We start from the raw sequence: 17,585 nt of genomic DNA on the forward strand, positions 1-17,585 counted from the left end.
AACAAATACAAATCGGGTGCCATTTGTAACCGGAAATCGCAACTTTCGCCATCACGCCGGCACCCGACGACGAAAAACATTACTGACTGCTCCGAATCTGGAACTGCGGCGGGCGCTGGCTTTCGGAAAACCGGAAAAATAAAACACCGCCAAAGATGGGAAAATTAATGACCGAGTCGCATAAATCGTTGCGCGATGACTTCAACGTGTCGTGCCACGAAGTCGACATCCTGGTGGAGGCGGCGCTGGCAGCACCGGGGGTTCTGGGCTCGCGAATGACCGGCGGTGGATTCGGTGGCTGCACGGTGACCCTGCTGCGGAAGGAAAACGTGGAGTCGGCCGTCAAGGAAATTGATACGATTTATTCGCGCAAAGTGGGCGGCAAATACCGGGCCCGGTTCTACCTGGTCGAACCGTCCGACGGTGCCAGATTGATTAATTTGGGCCATTACTGGAAGCAGTAGCCGGCTAGGTGGCCGATTCTAGACGCTCGAAACGTGCTACAGGACGTGGACGTGGACGTGGAGGGGCATCGTCGGCGGCTTGATTAGGTACAAATCAAACAGAATTGGTGAGGCGAATGTCGAAAGTGAATAGGGTCGTACTGGACTGTTGGTTTTATGAGCCCTCTAATGTTGGCAATTAATCATGTTTGTCGATGTTTGACGAATTGAGGCGAGAGGTTGTATCCGTAAATCAAGTTGCTTTTAAATGTACATTTTAAGAGGATAATAAAATTTTCTATTCAGTAGGTTATAGATATTTTGCTTTTTATTCCATTGTTGGAAAACAATTGACAAGTACAAATACCATTGTAATCAAGTGTGAGCATCTGCAATAATTTCGATGCTGCCAAATCCCAGAAAACTCTATTCTTTCAGTCACTAATTCGGTGGCGAAACCGGAAATGGCTCCCAGGTGAGCCGGGACAAACTCAGCTAATTCGGCCCTTTGTTGCTTGCCCGGTCCGGGGGACGCAGATTCATTCCGGTGGCACCATCGCTTCCAGAGAAGCGGCAAGCCGAGCAAGTTTGGTTTGGCGCTAGGAAAGTTTTCCCAACAACTGAGAACAGAAGAAAGGAAGGAGTAATGACACTCACACAGGAAATGAATTATTAGTTAAGCTGAAAAGTGAGCATGAATAAATAATAAAATAATAAAGTAGTCTCGAGAGTTCGGACGGACGGAACGTGTGCTCACTTTCCGCCGTGCACTGGCTGCTGGCACTGGCACACACTGCTGTGTGCACGTAGAGGCTCCATTCATTTGGCCGTCAAGCAACCGTTTTCCGTCTTGGAGGCAACCATCATCATTCCGGCCGGCCGGCAACGGATGTGCAGTTTTCCCAGTGGAGAAATCATTGCTCGTTTCTTCCCGCTTCGTTGACACTCGACTTCGCCAGATAGCGTCGGCCAGTGATGAATAGACGTGCCATATATTCTGGAATTCTCGCTTCACAGTTGGTATAGCCCGGGAAGAGTCAAGAAGTTTGCCGTGAGCAAACATTTGCTGTGGAAAAATGAAGGTTTGATGTTTTTCACCGGTCGAGACGATTGCCTAGGATTATTGTATAAATTGGGGACAACTTATTGCACAAAGTAAACACAACTCGGGATTTGTAGCAGATATTTGCCTGCTGGCATTGGCCATTTGTTGGTCTAATTTGTTATGCTTTATTATTAAGCTTACTTTTAGAACTGGTATAAAAAAATGTCGATAACAGTTTTACTAAGTTGGACTTTGATACCGTAAACATTGGGAAGTAGTTACAATTTGATGTAATAATAATAATAATAATAATAATAATAATAATAATAATAATAAAAAATTCAAATTGCTGTACTAAACTCTTAAAATAATGTTAAAATTACTTGTTACAACACTCATCAAACCCAAGGCTGCTGCTGAAATATATGACCCATTCCAGCGCTACGGGACACTATCCCTATTAAGCAGATCGGTTCCTGTTTCATCAAATCCCTTGCATTCTAGTGGAAGATAAAGTACTCTTTAAATAATTATTTTACAAGGTATTTACCAAAAAACTGGTGAAACAGGAGGTGATTCACACGGTAACAAAGGGTACTAATTGTGTCCCGTAACACTGGAATGTGTCATATGTGAATAATATAACATGTCATCGGCAAAGTAGACGAATTGATTAGTTTTGTTGAAGATTGTGCCCCGCGTATTGATATATGCTCGGTTCATAACACCTTGTAGCGTTATGTTGAACAGCAGGCATGAGAAACCATCACCTTGACGAAGCACTCCGTGCGATTCGATTGAAATCGACAATCCACCCGGAATTCAAACACAGCATTGTATACTATCCATCGTAGTTTCAATCAGTTTGATAGCCATCCTGGAGAAGCAGTTCTCGCCCTTGATGTTTCATAACTTTTTTCGATCCATAGTATCATATGCAGCCTTGAAGTCAACGAACAAGTGGTACGTGGGAATTCTGTATGCACTTAACACTCTGTATTGACTTAATTCGACTCGACTATTTTTATGTTAACCTGACAATCATTGGGGCCAAATCGAGCCCGTTATTATTATTACTATATATAGTTTCCATGTTATTATGTATTAATGTATAGGTATAGTTTCCTTGTGTCTGACTGTAACGCTAGATCCAAGCAAGCTGTTAAAAGAAAAAATTTCTAGACACCACGCGTAGTGAAGGTAACAATGATTTCAGCAGTGGGTGGGTGGGTGCAATCGGCAATTTGATGGGTTGCCACATAATGCAATACTGCTTTCAACAAGTTCTACGGGGGAACAAAAAAAAATTTGGTTTTAAAACAATATTTAAGCAAAGGTCAACCGTTTGAGATTGATAAAGTATTCTTAACATGTGATTTGGCATGTGATAATAAGGATAGCCTACGATTTAATTATCGAGTTGATTATCAGAAGCTGCCAAAGTTGCGCATACTCAATATAAAGCGCGAAAACGCATATCCCGTTGAGTATATATCTATACCTACATTAACTTCTTCGGGAGTTCCTAACGAGAATGGTAACTAAAATCCTTCCCGAGTCAGGTGCGGGATGATATCTGAATCACGCAGAGGTTATGTAGGGTGTTTTCTTAAACAATCAGATGTTTTATCAAGAACATATTCGAACTTTGATGGTAAAAAAACAGAATTTATCAAAATGCGGTTTATGTGAAACGTGTTGCTGCATGATTTAGTTGCAAAGCTGATTTACAAACACGATCTGAAATATCTCAATATAAAGTAACATAAGTATTAAAGTGTGCAAATTTAAGTTCTAACTTTAAGAATTTAGTAGAAGTAGCTTTAGATATTTGCTGCAAAGTATTTTAAAAATATTTTAATTTTTTAACGGACTGGGTCGCAAAAAAGCCATCAAATCTCCAATATCCAACACTTTGCGTTGCGTTGACTCGATTTCAAGCAAATAACTAATCCAAGAGTTTGTCCGGTTTATGTCTGGTAAAACGAAGGATGTTTTTGTAATTGTGGCTCAACAAGTGATAGCGGCCCAGCAAGCATCTACCCGGTATAATGCAATTAATACTTTCTGCAATCATACTTTTGGCGAAACCGAATCTAAATTTCGTCCTGGTTCTAAAATTGAGTACTTTTTCGAAATGTTCTCCCTCGCAGCATGGTTCTCACAATTGGTAGATTTTTACCCTTTTATCTACGCCCCATTTGCTTCGTTAGTAGATTGTACGTGTTTTAATTAATAGAAGGTTGCCAATTTTAAAGCTGTTTCGTTAATAATTTTTAATACGTGCTTTTTAATTGTAAATCATATCACATTTTCATAGGTTTTGGTATCGTGGCTAGCCACGACGGGTCAACCTAGTTGATTAATAATAATAATAATAAAGAAATTCTATCTTTCCACTCCTCTGGTAGCTGTTCTGTATGCCGAACCTAACAATCAATTTCTGGTCCCATTTTAATAAGCTCTGGATGGCGCTATTTTTCCCAGCCGATTTATTGCTCTTCAGCTACATGATGGCTGAGACCTCTACACCGTTTGCTGCTTTCACCTTTCGGTCTCCTCACGATCATCCGTTAAAATACTACAATTCTTCTCGCGATACATTTTGGCTCGCGACACAAAGTCTGTGCGGGAAGCGTTTACTTTCTGTAGAACTTTCTCATTTCCTGAGAACAGCCGCTTCAACTCCGCACACTCCTGCTTTGCCAGGCAGCGCTTTATCTCCTGGAAGATTTGGGTTCGTTGCATATTCTTCTGTCTGCGTCTTTGCACGTTTTGCCGTGTGGCACTGTGCATCATGACCGCCCGCGCAGTGTTCTCCTCATCCCTTCTACCGAATATTGTCGCGACGGTGATTTCTGGGCGCATCTCAACCATAATAAGGTAGTGTTTCGAGTTCATCTAACACGTTGGACCCTCTCTATTTCCCGTGATAGTGGGATTCTTGAAAAGAAAAGATTTCACTGCACAGTCGTCCGGCATCATTGCGACGCGACGTGGCGGACCCACAGTAGCCTCCCAACTTTCGCTAGTAATTCATACGCCTGCGCCACTCTTCACTTTCCATTTGTACTCCGCCAAAAATAATCCGCAAAACCTTTCGTTCGAATAAGGTGCACGTATGGCTTCCGTCAGTAAAGGTACAGTCTCAAGTCAGTAGAGGACTACCGGTCTGTTAAGCGTTTTATACAACCTAAGCTTTGTACGGCAGCGTATGCTGCTTGATCGAATCGTTTTACGGAGGGAAAAGTAGGCTCGACTTCCAGCTTGGATGCGTCATTAAATCTCCTTGTTCATAGTGTTTTCGACGGAGACCAGCAATTCCAAATATATGAAATCATCAACCGCTCCCAGTTCATCCCCGTTAATAGAGATCCCAAAGTTTTTAGTGACGATATTATGGTCGTCCTCAAATACTAGGTGTTGGGAATTGCTGATTTTCGGAGAAGCACCTTCTGATAGCAGTTGCGTAGGTTATGACAAACAGCTTCAACTGAAATTTATTCACTTATATAACGAAGTTTTTATAATAATTTTATTAGAGCTTACATTGTAGTGTTTCTTTAACTTTTATCCGAAATGGCAATCCTAACAAGTTTTATTTCACTGGAAATATTCTAATACAGTTGACCCTATAAGCAACGGTAATTATTTTAGGCAAAGTCACCTAACCACGAGGTAGATTGAATGAGAAACTTACACTATAGATAATTAAATGCCAATCACATAACCATATAATTCACTATTAGTAGTAGGGTTATCAGGCATCAGAGTTAAGGTCTCGAAATATGTTAACTATAATTAAACCGAATAAACCAATTAATTATAAGATTTTGTTACCGAGCACTTTTTTTTTAAACCTTCTACACATTCACGTCTTATTCCAATGTACTATCGCTGTACTTATGCTACTTATCAGTCGGGGGGTATCTGGAGCTAACTCCAACATTAACCGTGCAGCCAGATTGCGGGTTTTCAACATTCCCCCACCCGTGTAGTTCCGGAGACCCCAGACTCTCGTCACGTTTACGTACATCTAGCACTGCTAGTTTTACGGCCGGTCGTTTGATAACACTACCATCAGCAATTCGCACCGCTGCACTGCGAGTTTGGCCATCTTTGTTCTGGTAGACTTCAACAATACGTCCTCGAATCCACCCGTTCCGTTGATTCCGTTCGACGACAATCACTAAATCACCTGGTGTAAGTGGTTTGGCTGGTGCGAACCACTTTGTACGCTTAGTCAATGTTGGTAGGTACTCTTGCACCCATCGCTTCCAAAATTGATCTGTCAGAAGCTGTGCTTGCTTCCAGCCTTCCCGTAGTACCTTTCCATCATATGATATCGATGTCTGAGGTTGTACTATTCCATGCAACCCATAAAGCAAGAAATGATTCGGAGTTAAAACGGGTTGGTTTTCGTTCTCAAGTGGAATGAAGGTAAGTGGACGTGAGTTGACAATACATTCAGCTTCTAACAACACGGTTATCAGTACTTCGTCGCTCGGATGATGAGTATACTCTGCGACTTCTCCTATAGCTACTTTAACGGAGCGTACCATTCGCTCCCAACATCCTCCCATGTGGGGAGCAGCAGGTGGATTGAAATACCAACTCGTCTTCGAGTTCGTGAAGGTAACAGCGCACTTTTGATAAATGCACTTCATCTGCTCCGCCAGTAAATTACTAGCTCCCCGAAAACAAGTTCCGTTGTCGGAGTAAAAGGATTGGGGAGATCCTCTACGAGCTATGAAACGCCGAATGGCCATTACGCATGACCTAGTAGAAAGTTCATACACGACCTCTAGGTGTATTGCCCGAGTAGCCAAGCATGTAAATAGAGCCACCCACCGCTTTTGTAAGCCACGACCTTGCTTTACTAAAATTGGGCCAAAATAGTCGATTCCGGTTGAAGTAAAGGCTCTCACGAAAGATGACACTCGTGCTTCAGGAAGAGGTGCCATCATTGGTGGACTTGGCGTAGCCTTTCGTATTTTACAGCGCTGACAATTTTTTATAATTTGTTTAATAAGTCCGCGCATCCTAGGGATTAGAAATTCTCGCCGCAATTCGTTTAAGACAGTTTCATTGTTACTATGCTCATAGCGCCGGTGATAACTGTCAACCAAGAGTGCAGTTATATCATGTTTTTGAGGCAAAATAACCGGAAACTTGGTTTCGAATGAAATAAATGGGGCCGCTTTAATCCTACTGTTCATTCTAATTACTCCTGCATCATCTAAGAATGGCGATTTGTCATACAACGCGCTACCCTTACCGATTTGTTTCAACTGACCATCGGGGTGATCCTTGTTATACCGTAAAGTATAATATTCATCTGAATATTCTTCAAGCTGTGCTTGTCGCCAGAGAAAATTTTCTGCTCTATGCAGTTCTTCCCGCGTGAGTAATCTATCACATTTCTGTTTCCGAAATAATTTTACTGCTTTCAACACGGTCGCAGTTACTCGCAATAAACGATTCCAAATCGAGAAACGTTTTGTGTCAACGAGGGGTTGGAATATTTCTCGATGATAATAATACATCACTCGTAATTCCTCACTTGTATCGCTTTTTTGTTCTGGTTGTTTGGGCCATTCATGCTCAGGCAGGGACAGGAAACTGGGTCCAACATACCAACGATTAGTACTGTGGAACTCAGGGCCATTTCCCCATTTGGTGGCCACATCAGCTACGTTTAGTTTCGATGGAACATAGTGCCACTCATCTACATTAGAAAGATTGAGGATTTCACCTATCCTAAATGCCACGTATGGATGATATTTACGCCCGTCTGATCGAACCCATGCCAATGTAGTTTTGGAGTCTGTCCACACGAATCGTTTCTCAAGGGGAAGAGTGAGTGTTTCACAGATACTATCCATTAGCCTGCAACCTATTAGCCCACCTTGCAGCTCTAGACGGGGTATCGAAACTGGTTTTAGTGGTGAAACCTTTGTTTTCGCCGCAACCAGTGCACATTTTATCCTTCCTCCCTGAACTATACGCAAGTAAGCCACACAGCCGTATGCTAATTCACTTGCGTCCACAAAGGTATGAAGCTGTATCCCACTGTGAGGTTTACTACTATCGCTGCCGAAGAAGCAACGAGGCACCTCTACTTTGCTCAGCTCCTTTATAAGAGAGATCCAATCTCTCCACGGGCCTAATAGACCTTTACTGATTTTCTCATCCCAATCTGTTCCAGACCGCCAGATATGTTGCATTAGAATCTTTCCGTGAACGATATAATGAGCAATAAATCCATAAGGATCGAACAACGACATAACCAATCTGAGAACCTGTCGTTTCGTGGGAATACAGTCTTCTCTCAGTAACTCGTTCAAATCATCGCTCAGTGTTACATCGAATGTGAATACATCCATTGCTGTGCACCATACCATTCCCAATACGCGTTCTCTTTCTAAAGGCAAGTCTAGAGCCATCGACTTTTTTTCAGCATTTCGGGTTTCTCCGATACGAACCAATACGGCGGGAGAGTTCGAAGAGAAATTTCTGATTTCAAATCCACCTTGCAGGTGTACGTGCTTTATTTCCTCCACTAGTTGAACCGCTTCCTCTACGGTATCCACACTCCCTAGAAAGTCGTCCACGTAGTGTGAATTAACTATCGCGTCCGCAGCTTGTGGGAATATTTTTACGAACTCACTAGCATTCATGTTTTTAATGAACTGCGCTAAGCAAGGTGAACATGTCGCGCCAAATGTAGCTACATCCATCACGTAGATTTGTGGGTCTAGGGATGGATGGTCACGATGAACGAAGCGTTGTGACTGTTTGTCTATGGGGATAATCCGGATTTGGTGAAACATTTCACGGATATCCCCGCAGACGGCAACAGATCGTTGACGAAAGCGCAATAAAATGTCGAATAACGATGATATCATATCAGGTCCTTTTAGCAAGAAATCGTTTAGCGCCATCCCATTCACGCGCGCCGCAGCATCCCATATCAATCTGATCTTATTAGGTTTTTTTGGGTTCCTCACCACTCCTAGTGGGAGATACCATACTCGCTTACGATCGGTTGTAATTAATTCCTCGGTAGTAATACGATGTGCATAGCCTTTGCTCTCATACTCGGCAATCATTTCGTTCACTCTCATCCGTAGGATCGGATCTTTATCGAGACGTTTCTCCAAAGAGTGCATCCTACGTATTGCCATCGGGTAGGTATTCGGAAAAGACAACTGGTCATATTTCCAAAGCAGGCCAGTTTCAAAACCTCCTTCGATCCTACGCGTTGTAGTCTCAAGAATTTTACGGGCTCGTTTATCCTCGTCAGACTCGAGCGGCGTTTTTACCGTCGCTTCTTCAATACTAAAATATTGCCTCATCAGCTCGTGTAACTCACGGTTCCCAATTTCTCCTTCGGAGTGGAGATGCAGCTGTTCGATCGAGTTTCGGCCACCGGTTCGTTTTCCGTATAGGCACCAACCTAGTCTAGTTTTGGCAGCCACTGGTTCGTGTAGTCGACCTTCCCGCACTTCCAGAGACGTGAGAAGCTGTGCATGTTCCATGCCGATTATCATTCTTGGAGTGGAATCAGTGTAGCTATGCAACGGTAAACCGGTGAGATGTGGATACATTTTTCGTAGTTCATCGTATTGCAATGTTTGACTTTGTAATTTTAGTTGCTGAACCGTACGCACATTACTTAGTTTATACTTTTTCTTAAGGCCACGACCCGCAACAGTGACGCTTATTCGTTGTGAACCCTTTTCCTCTCGTGAAATGTCTCCGGTCCAAGCAAGCGAAAGAGGTTCAGTTGGCCCTACAATGCCGAGCTCCGTTGCAAGCCCAGCCTCCATTAGTGTGGAAGAACAGCCATCGTCAAGGAAGGCAAACGTTTCAACTTTTATTTCATTGTTTTCCAGCGTGATAGGAACGTAACGAAATACAGTGTCGTTACGCGACAAATGATGATTTTGGTGTGTAACACTCTCGCCAGAAAAGTTTGGAAGCTTGTTGGACAACCTTGCCGGTGATTGAGTGTGCAATAAAGAATGGTGGCGCAGTCGACAGCCATCCACCCCGCAGTCTTTGTATGACCGACAGGGCCATTTTCTATGTGGGATCAGGCATGTTCGACACAGACCTTTTATACGGATCGCCTTCCATCTCTCATCGAGATCCAGCAAATTGAATTGTGGACATTCTGCTATTATATGACTACTATTCGAACAATATGCACAAGTTTTTTTATTTGATATCGAATTAATGTTTGGTGTTTCAGTTGTATTTATGCTATCTCCCTCAGTAGCGGTGTGAGCGTATAACTTTTGTTTGATTCGCCCTGACCTGTTGTTTTCTGGCTGCTGCTTTGTAAAGCCCTCTGAACTGAATGCACATACTGGCATCGAGACATCAGATGCCGCATCTGCTAAGTCTGTGACGAAATCTCCGAATGTGGCTAAACTGACATCCATGTGTACGCGTTTATACCAGGACCATTGCATTTTCAATTGTGGTGACAACTTCTCGACGAGTTCGTGTACTATCATAGGGTTTCGCAAGTGCTCTCCTAGTTTGGCAATATACAAGTGGTCAACTAAATTACGGACTGCTGAACCGAAATTGATGATGGATTGTAAATTTTCTGATTTCGGGGGCGGAACATCGCGTACTTTTTTCAACAATGCAAGAACAAGAATCTCGGGTTTACCGAAACGCTTTCGCAGCGTTTCCATTATGTATGGTACAGACTCTGGTAGTAGAAGGCGACTTTTTACTTCTGTTAAAGCATTTCCTTTGAGGCATTTCTGTAAACGACACAAATTCTCCGCATCCGTGTACCCACATGCGGCAGTGGAGTTGTAAAAAGCACTGCAAAATAATGGCCAATCTTCGGGGTCTCCTGAAAAACTGGGAAGCTCACGTGGAATTACCTGCCGAGCCGCTAGTTGTATACTGTTGGGTTGGTTCGTATTGCCTTGCATTCCAGGACCCGAAACGGTTTCCTGTTGCAACAAATTTACACTTTCGGTACCACCCTGCTGTTGTGCTGTTTGCGTTTGTTGAAACTGCGCTTGTGTTGTCACATCTGCATTCGTAAGTTGTTTGCGTATCGCTAACTGAGCTGGGATATATGCTGACTGATAGAATTGTGGTACGGCTGAATTCCAAGCTCGAGAATCCTGTGCTTGGGAATTTAGTTCCCGAACGTCATCCCTACGTACTGGCATCGTAGCGTACGAGGTTTGTGGGTTGGTCCGGAATTCCGAGGATTTCATCTGCCCGTAAGGTACGTTCGCGGTAACAAAATTCGATGCGGCACCTGCAGCCGCAACAGTGTTTGTCAAAATCGGTTGTCGGGTTAATTCCCCCGATTGTGTAGTCAAAGCTACTGTTGCTGGAATAGCATTACAAATGGCAAACGAGACTACGGTATTCGTTGCAGTCGGTCCATTGGATACTGTTATAGCGGGAATAGTAGTGGTGTCTTGTCCTGAGTGTGGTGTGGAAGTAGACTGGGGAATGGCTTGATGCGATATGATTTTCTTGTCGGCGCGGTGAATTTCTGCAACCAATGGATTCGCCAATGGTGTCTGATTCACTATGTTACCGCCTAGCTCAGTTGTAGGTGGACGATTGGCCGTTACGTTCGTAGGTTTGACCGCGGCTGGCATTATGTTGTTATTTTGTGCTCCTAGCCACGACCGGACCTTTTCCCGGCTCACTCGAGAACTCATTTGGCTTCGATTGCTCGTATTCTGCTCCGCGGTTTGCAAGAGTTCGTATTTTCTTGTCAGCATAATACTATCTTCCTCAGCTCTTCTGCGGCGGATTTCATCCTCTTCGGCGCGTTGTTTCTGCATTAACTCTTGCTTCTCGGCAAACTGCTTCAGCTCCAGTTCCACTCGCCGTGCCTGGCTGCTTGTGGAGGTTGTCGTTTTCTTCGACCTCTGACTAAGCAACTCGCCGACATCCTCTTGTGCGCATTTCTCACATATCCAGCTTTGGTCCGAATTCGGAGGAGCGACCGTTAAGCCCGCACATTCATGATGAAGCCAAACTTCACATCTATCACATCCAATCATGTGTTCGGGCAAACCTTCGGAATTGCACTTTGCACAAAGACGGGCAGTGTTCATTTCGCTGGTATCTACTGCTTACTTCGCAGGGCTACTACTTTTTGCTGTATACTACACAGCACGAAGTACAATTTGAAGTTTGTTGGGAATTGCTGATTTTCGGAGAAGCACCTTCTGATAGCAGTTGCGTAGGTTATGACAAACAGCTTCAACTGAAATTTATTCACTTATATAACGAAGTTTTTATAATAATTTTATTAGAGCTTACATTGTAGTGTTTCTTTAACTTTTATCCGAAATGGCAATCCTAACAAGTTTTATTTCACTGGAAATATTCTAATACAGTTGACCCTATAAGCAACGGTAATTATTTTAGGCAAAGTCACCTAACCACGAGGTAGATTGAATGAGAAACTTACACTATAGATAATTAAATGCCAATCACATAACCATATAATTCACTATTAGTAGTAGGGTTATCAGGCATCAGAGTTAAGGTCTCGAAATATGTTAACTATAATTAAACCGAATAAACCAATTAATTATAAGATTTTGTTACCGAGCACTTTTTTTTTAAACCTTCTACACATTCACGTCTTATTCCAATGTACTATCGCTGTACTTATGCTACTTATCAGTCGGGGGGTATCTGGAGCTAACTCCAACATTAACCGTGCAGCCAGATTGCGGGTTTTCAACACTAGGAGTTGGTTAATTTGATCGAAGATTGTTCCTCTCGTCTCGATGGTCACTCGCCAGATAACACCTGCAATAACGATGTTAAATAACATACAGAACCATTCATTCTCTTTCCGCAACTCTTCGCACAATTAGAAAGGACTGGAGAGTCCCTCCGAAATACGCACGTAGCACATCACTCGCTCCTTGAAATTATCCAGTGAAGTTTTTTTTTCGTTTTACTGTTACTGACTTTTTCGCGGTCAAACGTAAACTCTATTTTGATTAAAGCAGAGGAGCGTTTGGTGCGAAAAATGTTAGACTGAATACTGGGAAAATTTCGATCTGCGGCTAAAAATATTGGGTAGTTTGTGGTAGTGGGACTCTAACCAACAATTTCTCGGTTGGTACCCGAGTGCTTTACGCATTTAATCTATACCACACCCATGCATTAATTAGTCTCAGATCTAGTTTTGTCCCTCCAGTCCAAACATTCCGTTTCCAGTTATTCTTTGTCATATTTATAGAGTTCAGCCGGGAGTTGGCTTTTTTCCGGCAGCTCTATTACTCTTCTGCTGTCTGATTTGACACCGAATCCCTTTGAGATCGGGAGCCAGCTGTTATCATTTGCAGGTACTCCTAGGTTAATTTCTGTTCCGTCTCGTTCTGTTATATTGTCATAGAGATCGAAGAACTCGATCGATTTAGTTAATGCCACTGCACACCTAACTTGATGAATATTTCTTATAACATTTTTTCTCAGCTTTCCAATGGTGGTTTAGGACTAGGACTAGGCTAACATCCCAAACGCTCGACTACTACAAATCTTATACAATTTACTGCAACATGCTTACAAACCATGAGCCTAGGTGCCCAGATTGATGCGGTTTATACGGATTTGAAAGCTGCTTTCGATCGGGTTGGCCATAGCATATTACTGGCCAAATTGGAGAAACTTGGAGTTAATTCTGCGCTTGCGCGATGGTTTCGATCCTACCTGTTAAATCGAATGCTATTGGTATTGGTACATTCTGAATGTTTTTCGAATCTTTCCGGTATTCCGCAGGGCAGCAATCTAGGGCCGCTGCCCTTCATGCTGTAAATTAACGATATATCGGTCTTGCCGCCAAACGATTACCACTTGCTATTTGCGGAGAATATCAAATTGTTTGGGATCGTCAGGAGTACCACAGACTGTCTAGAACTCTAAAGTTTAGTAGACATTTTCATGCAGTGGTGTTCCAGAAATCTATTTACTGTTAGTATCGAGAAGTGCTGTGTGATTTCATTTCAACAAAAATCCAGCTCAGTGATATTTAATTACACAATGTGTGGTCAGGCAGTTGCTAGAGTAAACCTGGTTCGTGATTTGGGTGTAACCTTGGATACCCCACTTACATTTGGCCCACACTACAATGAAATAATCGCCAAGGCGAATCGGTAACATGGATTTATGTTTACGATAGCTGAGGAATTTCGCGTTCCTGTGTGCCTTCGATCGCTTTATTGTTGCCTTGTGCGATCTCTTCTTGAGACCAACTCGGTCGTTTGATGTCCTTTTAATGCTAATTGGATTTCAAGAATAGGAGCCGTGCAGCGGAAATTCGTGCGATATGCTCTACGTTTCCTCCCATGGCGTAATCGATTCCAGCTACCAGCATACACCGAGCGCTGTCAGCTTCTTGGAATACAGACTCTGGAACGTAGACGATTCGAAGCGCAAGCTGTGTTTGTGGCAAAAGTTCTGTCCGGCGAAATTGATGCTCCGACTATTCTGCAGCAGCTAAACTTGTACGCACCGGAAAGACCGTTGAGGCCCAGGAATCTTTTGTTTTTACCCCATCGAAGTGCATCGTACGGACAACATGATCCTATCCGCTATATGTCGGCAAGTTTCAATACAGTTGCTGACTTATTTGATTTCAACACTACCACTTCAGCGTTTAAGTTACGGCTTCGTCGATAACTGTGCTCTTTGTGTTTGTGAATTATTAGTTTTATCATTAAGACAACCACTTTGTAAGATGATATTTTTCACAACAAATAAACAAATAAACAATGGTGGTCTTAAAATGACGATCGGTTAGGGGGCTCATGGTGAAAACGGTGATTTTTTGATAAAATCCAATATGGCGACCAAATCCAAAATGGCCGCCAAAAATTTTTTACTCCATTTGAGTTCTTCTTCTTTACAGAGCCGGGCTATTTGTTAGTTGTTTCATGGCAAATTTATGAAATATCACATGACAACAGCGCACGAGGGGTTCACTATTTCGAGGTATCGAAAGTGTAATTCTTGTTTTTTAACCATTTTCAACCAATGAAGCGCAAAAGTTCCAATATTTGAAAACCTCGTGTCAGTAGTGGCCCCGTTTCAGCGAGAATTACTAAATGCTGAAAAGCGAGGGTAAAATACTTCGTCGTAAAAGTGTAAATCTTTTCAGAATGTCGAAAAACATTTTAAAGTCCTTGTATTGAAACAAGAAACGCACATTCAGCAGTCATTGGAGACAACGGATTTTGTAACAACAAGATTGCGAAGCAACAGCTGCTATTGCTCTGAAAGAGGATGCATGATGTAAAAGCACAGATGGAAGTGAGTACATAAGGTGTACGAGAAAATTTCGGTAATTGGGTTCGCTTCCTCGTTAATTAAAAAACTGTTCAAATAAAATATATACAAATAAGCGTGTAACTGGATAGAGAGAAAGCGACTACTAGCCGTTGACAGCTTTTCGGGAAAACGGAGTTTCAGCTAGTTTTGCAAGTTGGCTAAAATGTCGGATGTTACATTGACGATCCTGCCAAATTAATGCTTTTATTTGAGAAGGCATAACTTTTGTTTTGCGTTCGATGCAGTGAAGAAGAGAAGGTTATTGAACTAAGAAAAATGAAATTTAGTTTTATAGCACGAATGCAGAGTGAAAGCCGATCTGTTAACCAAAAGTATTTGCTGGATTTGTGTGAAAATTTATTTCTTCTTTCAAACAAATATTCTGAGATTTTATTTTACCGAAAAGTTTGGTCGCTTATCGAATCTTCCGGCTGTATGAGCTGGTCTGTTGGCTTGAAGATCGAGTGGTGAGGCAAGCAGCATACACTCATGTTTTGTGTTCGTGTGTTCGTTGTGTTGGGGCTGTTGTGATTTACTGCGGCTGACACTGACCTTTACTTCCAGAGTAGTAAAAGAAAACAGAGTTCAGACGACAGAAGACTAAAGTAAAGAATTGAAAAGATTGTACTGCAAAAAACTTAAAACCGACGCTTGAAATGGTTCGACTCGGGAATCGCCCAATTGTCGCCTAATTGTCCAGCGAACGAAAACTTCAACGCCATTTTTCCCGAAGCTAGATATTCAAACTCGATAGGAATAATATCCTATTCACCTATTATTTACATACTTTTCCTTTGTTTTGAGGTATTTAATGATGGCGAATTGATGGATTCACATTGTTTACACTGCTTTTGGATCTTGAGGTTGATTCTTTTTTATTACGTTGGTGTTTATCATTGGCGAGTCAATTACCAAAACCCAGTGTTGGGCACCGCTAATTCGCTAATTCGCTAACCGACCAATCGAGAAACGCTAGTTATACTTTATAATTTATACTCAAACTAGCCGAATTGCTGCTGGGCCATGATTCTAAATGAAGTGCCGCTGTTTATTTTAAAAATTAATAAATCATTCTCATTTTATCCATTATAATAGGTTTTGATTTTAGGTAAATTAAGAAAAGCCATGTAATAAATGTAAATTACAAATAATTTGTATAGTGATAGATTACAATGCAAGTCATTGCGATATGTTCAAAAATAAACAGTAACTGTTAATTTGCAGTTTGCGATTAGTGATTAGCGAAATTTCCACGATTATCGAACAAATTGTATCGGTTAGCGAATTAGCGAATTAGCGGTGCCCAACACTGCCAAAACCCAGTTTAATTGACCTAAAGAATACTGAGCAACTGGTGAACAGCATCACGTTTGTCCGTTTTTATGACCTTCACCAGTAGTTTCCTTATAAGTCTTTTTATTGCCTAAATTATGACATGTTCCATTCTTACATTTAAAACCTCTGCCATCAATTATTTACTTACCAAATATAGTGATCCTGCACAAAAATAAATACCAACCTTATTGACTTTCATCCTGATCCTCAACTTTCCGTCAGTAAAATCTGTGCTCAACCAAGGAAACGCTACGCGTAAACGCTGCCCATTAACATCCCGCAACCGTTCGCAATGAAAACCGGAAGAATCACACTCGCTGTTAAATTTATAATCTTTGCTCGCACTGCTTAGTCCATTAATTTACCAAAAAGCAGCCTCGTCCTCGTCCCCGTTGCCACCGCCGGCCGTTTGTCTATGTACCCGTATCAACCCCAACAATCTATCCGCTGCTGCTCTAGTGCGCGGTTTTATATCCCTTTCCCTTTCTCCGAACGGGGTCGGGCGTTTGAGCCGCGCCGACTGTACACAGCCCCCGGAATGCTGTTTTCATTTCGGTATGTTGCGGGTTGGGCAGATTTTAGAAGCTAATCTCATTGCGGCGAAGCGATTTATTGGCGCAATTTAGCTCACCGTCGGTCGTTCGTTAGTTAGTTCGCTCGTTCATTTGTTCGTTTCCCCCGGTCGGTCAGAACCGCTTGATTATAAATTAATGGATTATTAATCATTCGGGAGTCGGGGACCAAAGTGGAAGTCGGAGTCGGTCGGTGATATCTCTTGCGCGGAATCACGCAGCGCAGCCAACAAAAAGGTCTAAACGGTTTGCATTGGATTGATTTTTTTTATTGATCCTTCTTTTTTTTCTACAAAATAGTGTTTACGGTTTTTTTTTTGTTCTGTTCTTCAGTTTTCGGTGTTCCATCGCTTTGACGCTTCATCTTCTGCCCTAGGTTTGTTAGTTTAATATCGTTTACCTAAACATTTAAAGCACGATTCAAATTCACGTGTTCTTACTTCGGTTGTTTTTTGTTCTATGTTTTTTTCTTCTTCTAGTTTTTCTTGTTTATTTCGTTCGCATTCATCGCGCCTCGATATCACTTCGAAGTTCGTGTTGCTCTGTCATAGTTGTATATAAATTATAAACAATTAACTAGTTAACACCGTATCACCCCGATTTTGTTCGTGTTTTTTTTTTATTTTGCTAGCAGTTACAGTTGTAGTTTTCCAGCACATCTTCTATAACCTCTGAAGGACAAGTAGAATACACAGAGATACGTTCAGTTGCAGAGTTCGTGGGTGAGTAACAACACCGTTTGTAGACTTTTCATACAAAACTTAGCTGCATATTAGGAAGTGTTAATCTGACAACGGAATAATAGATGATGAAAGTAGTATACAAATCGTTCGAGAACCAGAG

General features: G+C 42.1%; 2 protein-coding genes across 3 annotated transcripts in view; one reads left to right on the forward strand and one right to left on the reverse strand.

The window, feature by feature from the left end:
- The window catches only part of LOC128744582 (galactokinase-like), a 99,459-nt gene extending 98,682 nt beyond the window's left edge, over window positions 1-777 (forward strand). Inside the window, exon 8 of one of the 2 annotated variants that reach the window (XM_053841706.1) lies at window positions 156-776. In XM_053841706.1, coding sequence (XP_053697681.1) covers window positions 156-464 — 309 coding nt within the window. In that variant the 3' untranslated portion in view covers window positions 465-776. Of the gene's footprint in view, window positions 1-155 lie in introns of both variants that reach the window. The other variant, XM_053841705.1, reaches the window with a different exon arrangement.
- Window positions 778-4,032: 3,255 nt separating this feature from the next.
- On the reverse strand, window positions 4,033-11,603 carry LOC128739665 (uncharacterized). Its single transcript, XM_053835161.1, has 2 exons — window positions 7,052-11,603; window positions 4,033-4,346 (listed from the first exon to the last, which is right to left on the reverse strand). Exons 1-2 carry the CDS (start codon window positions 11,601-11,603, stop codon window positions 4,033-4,035), a joined length of 4,866 nt encoding a protein of 1,621 aa, XP_053691136.1.
- Between the last annotated feature and the right edge of the window lie 5,982 nt (window positions 11,604-17,585).

This window comes from Sabethes cyaneus, chromosome 3, assembly GCF_943734655.1.
Source record: "Sabethes cyaneus chromosome 3, idSabCyanKW18_F2, whole genome shotgun sequence".
In the NCBI taxonomy this organism is placed as follows: Eukaryota; Metazoa; Arthropoda; class Insecta; order Diptera; family Culicidae; genus Sabethes; species Sabethes cyaneus.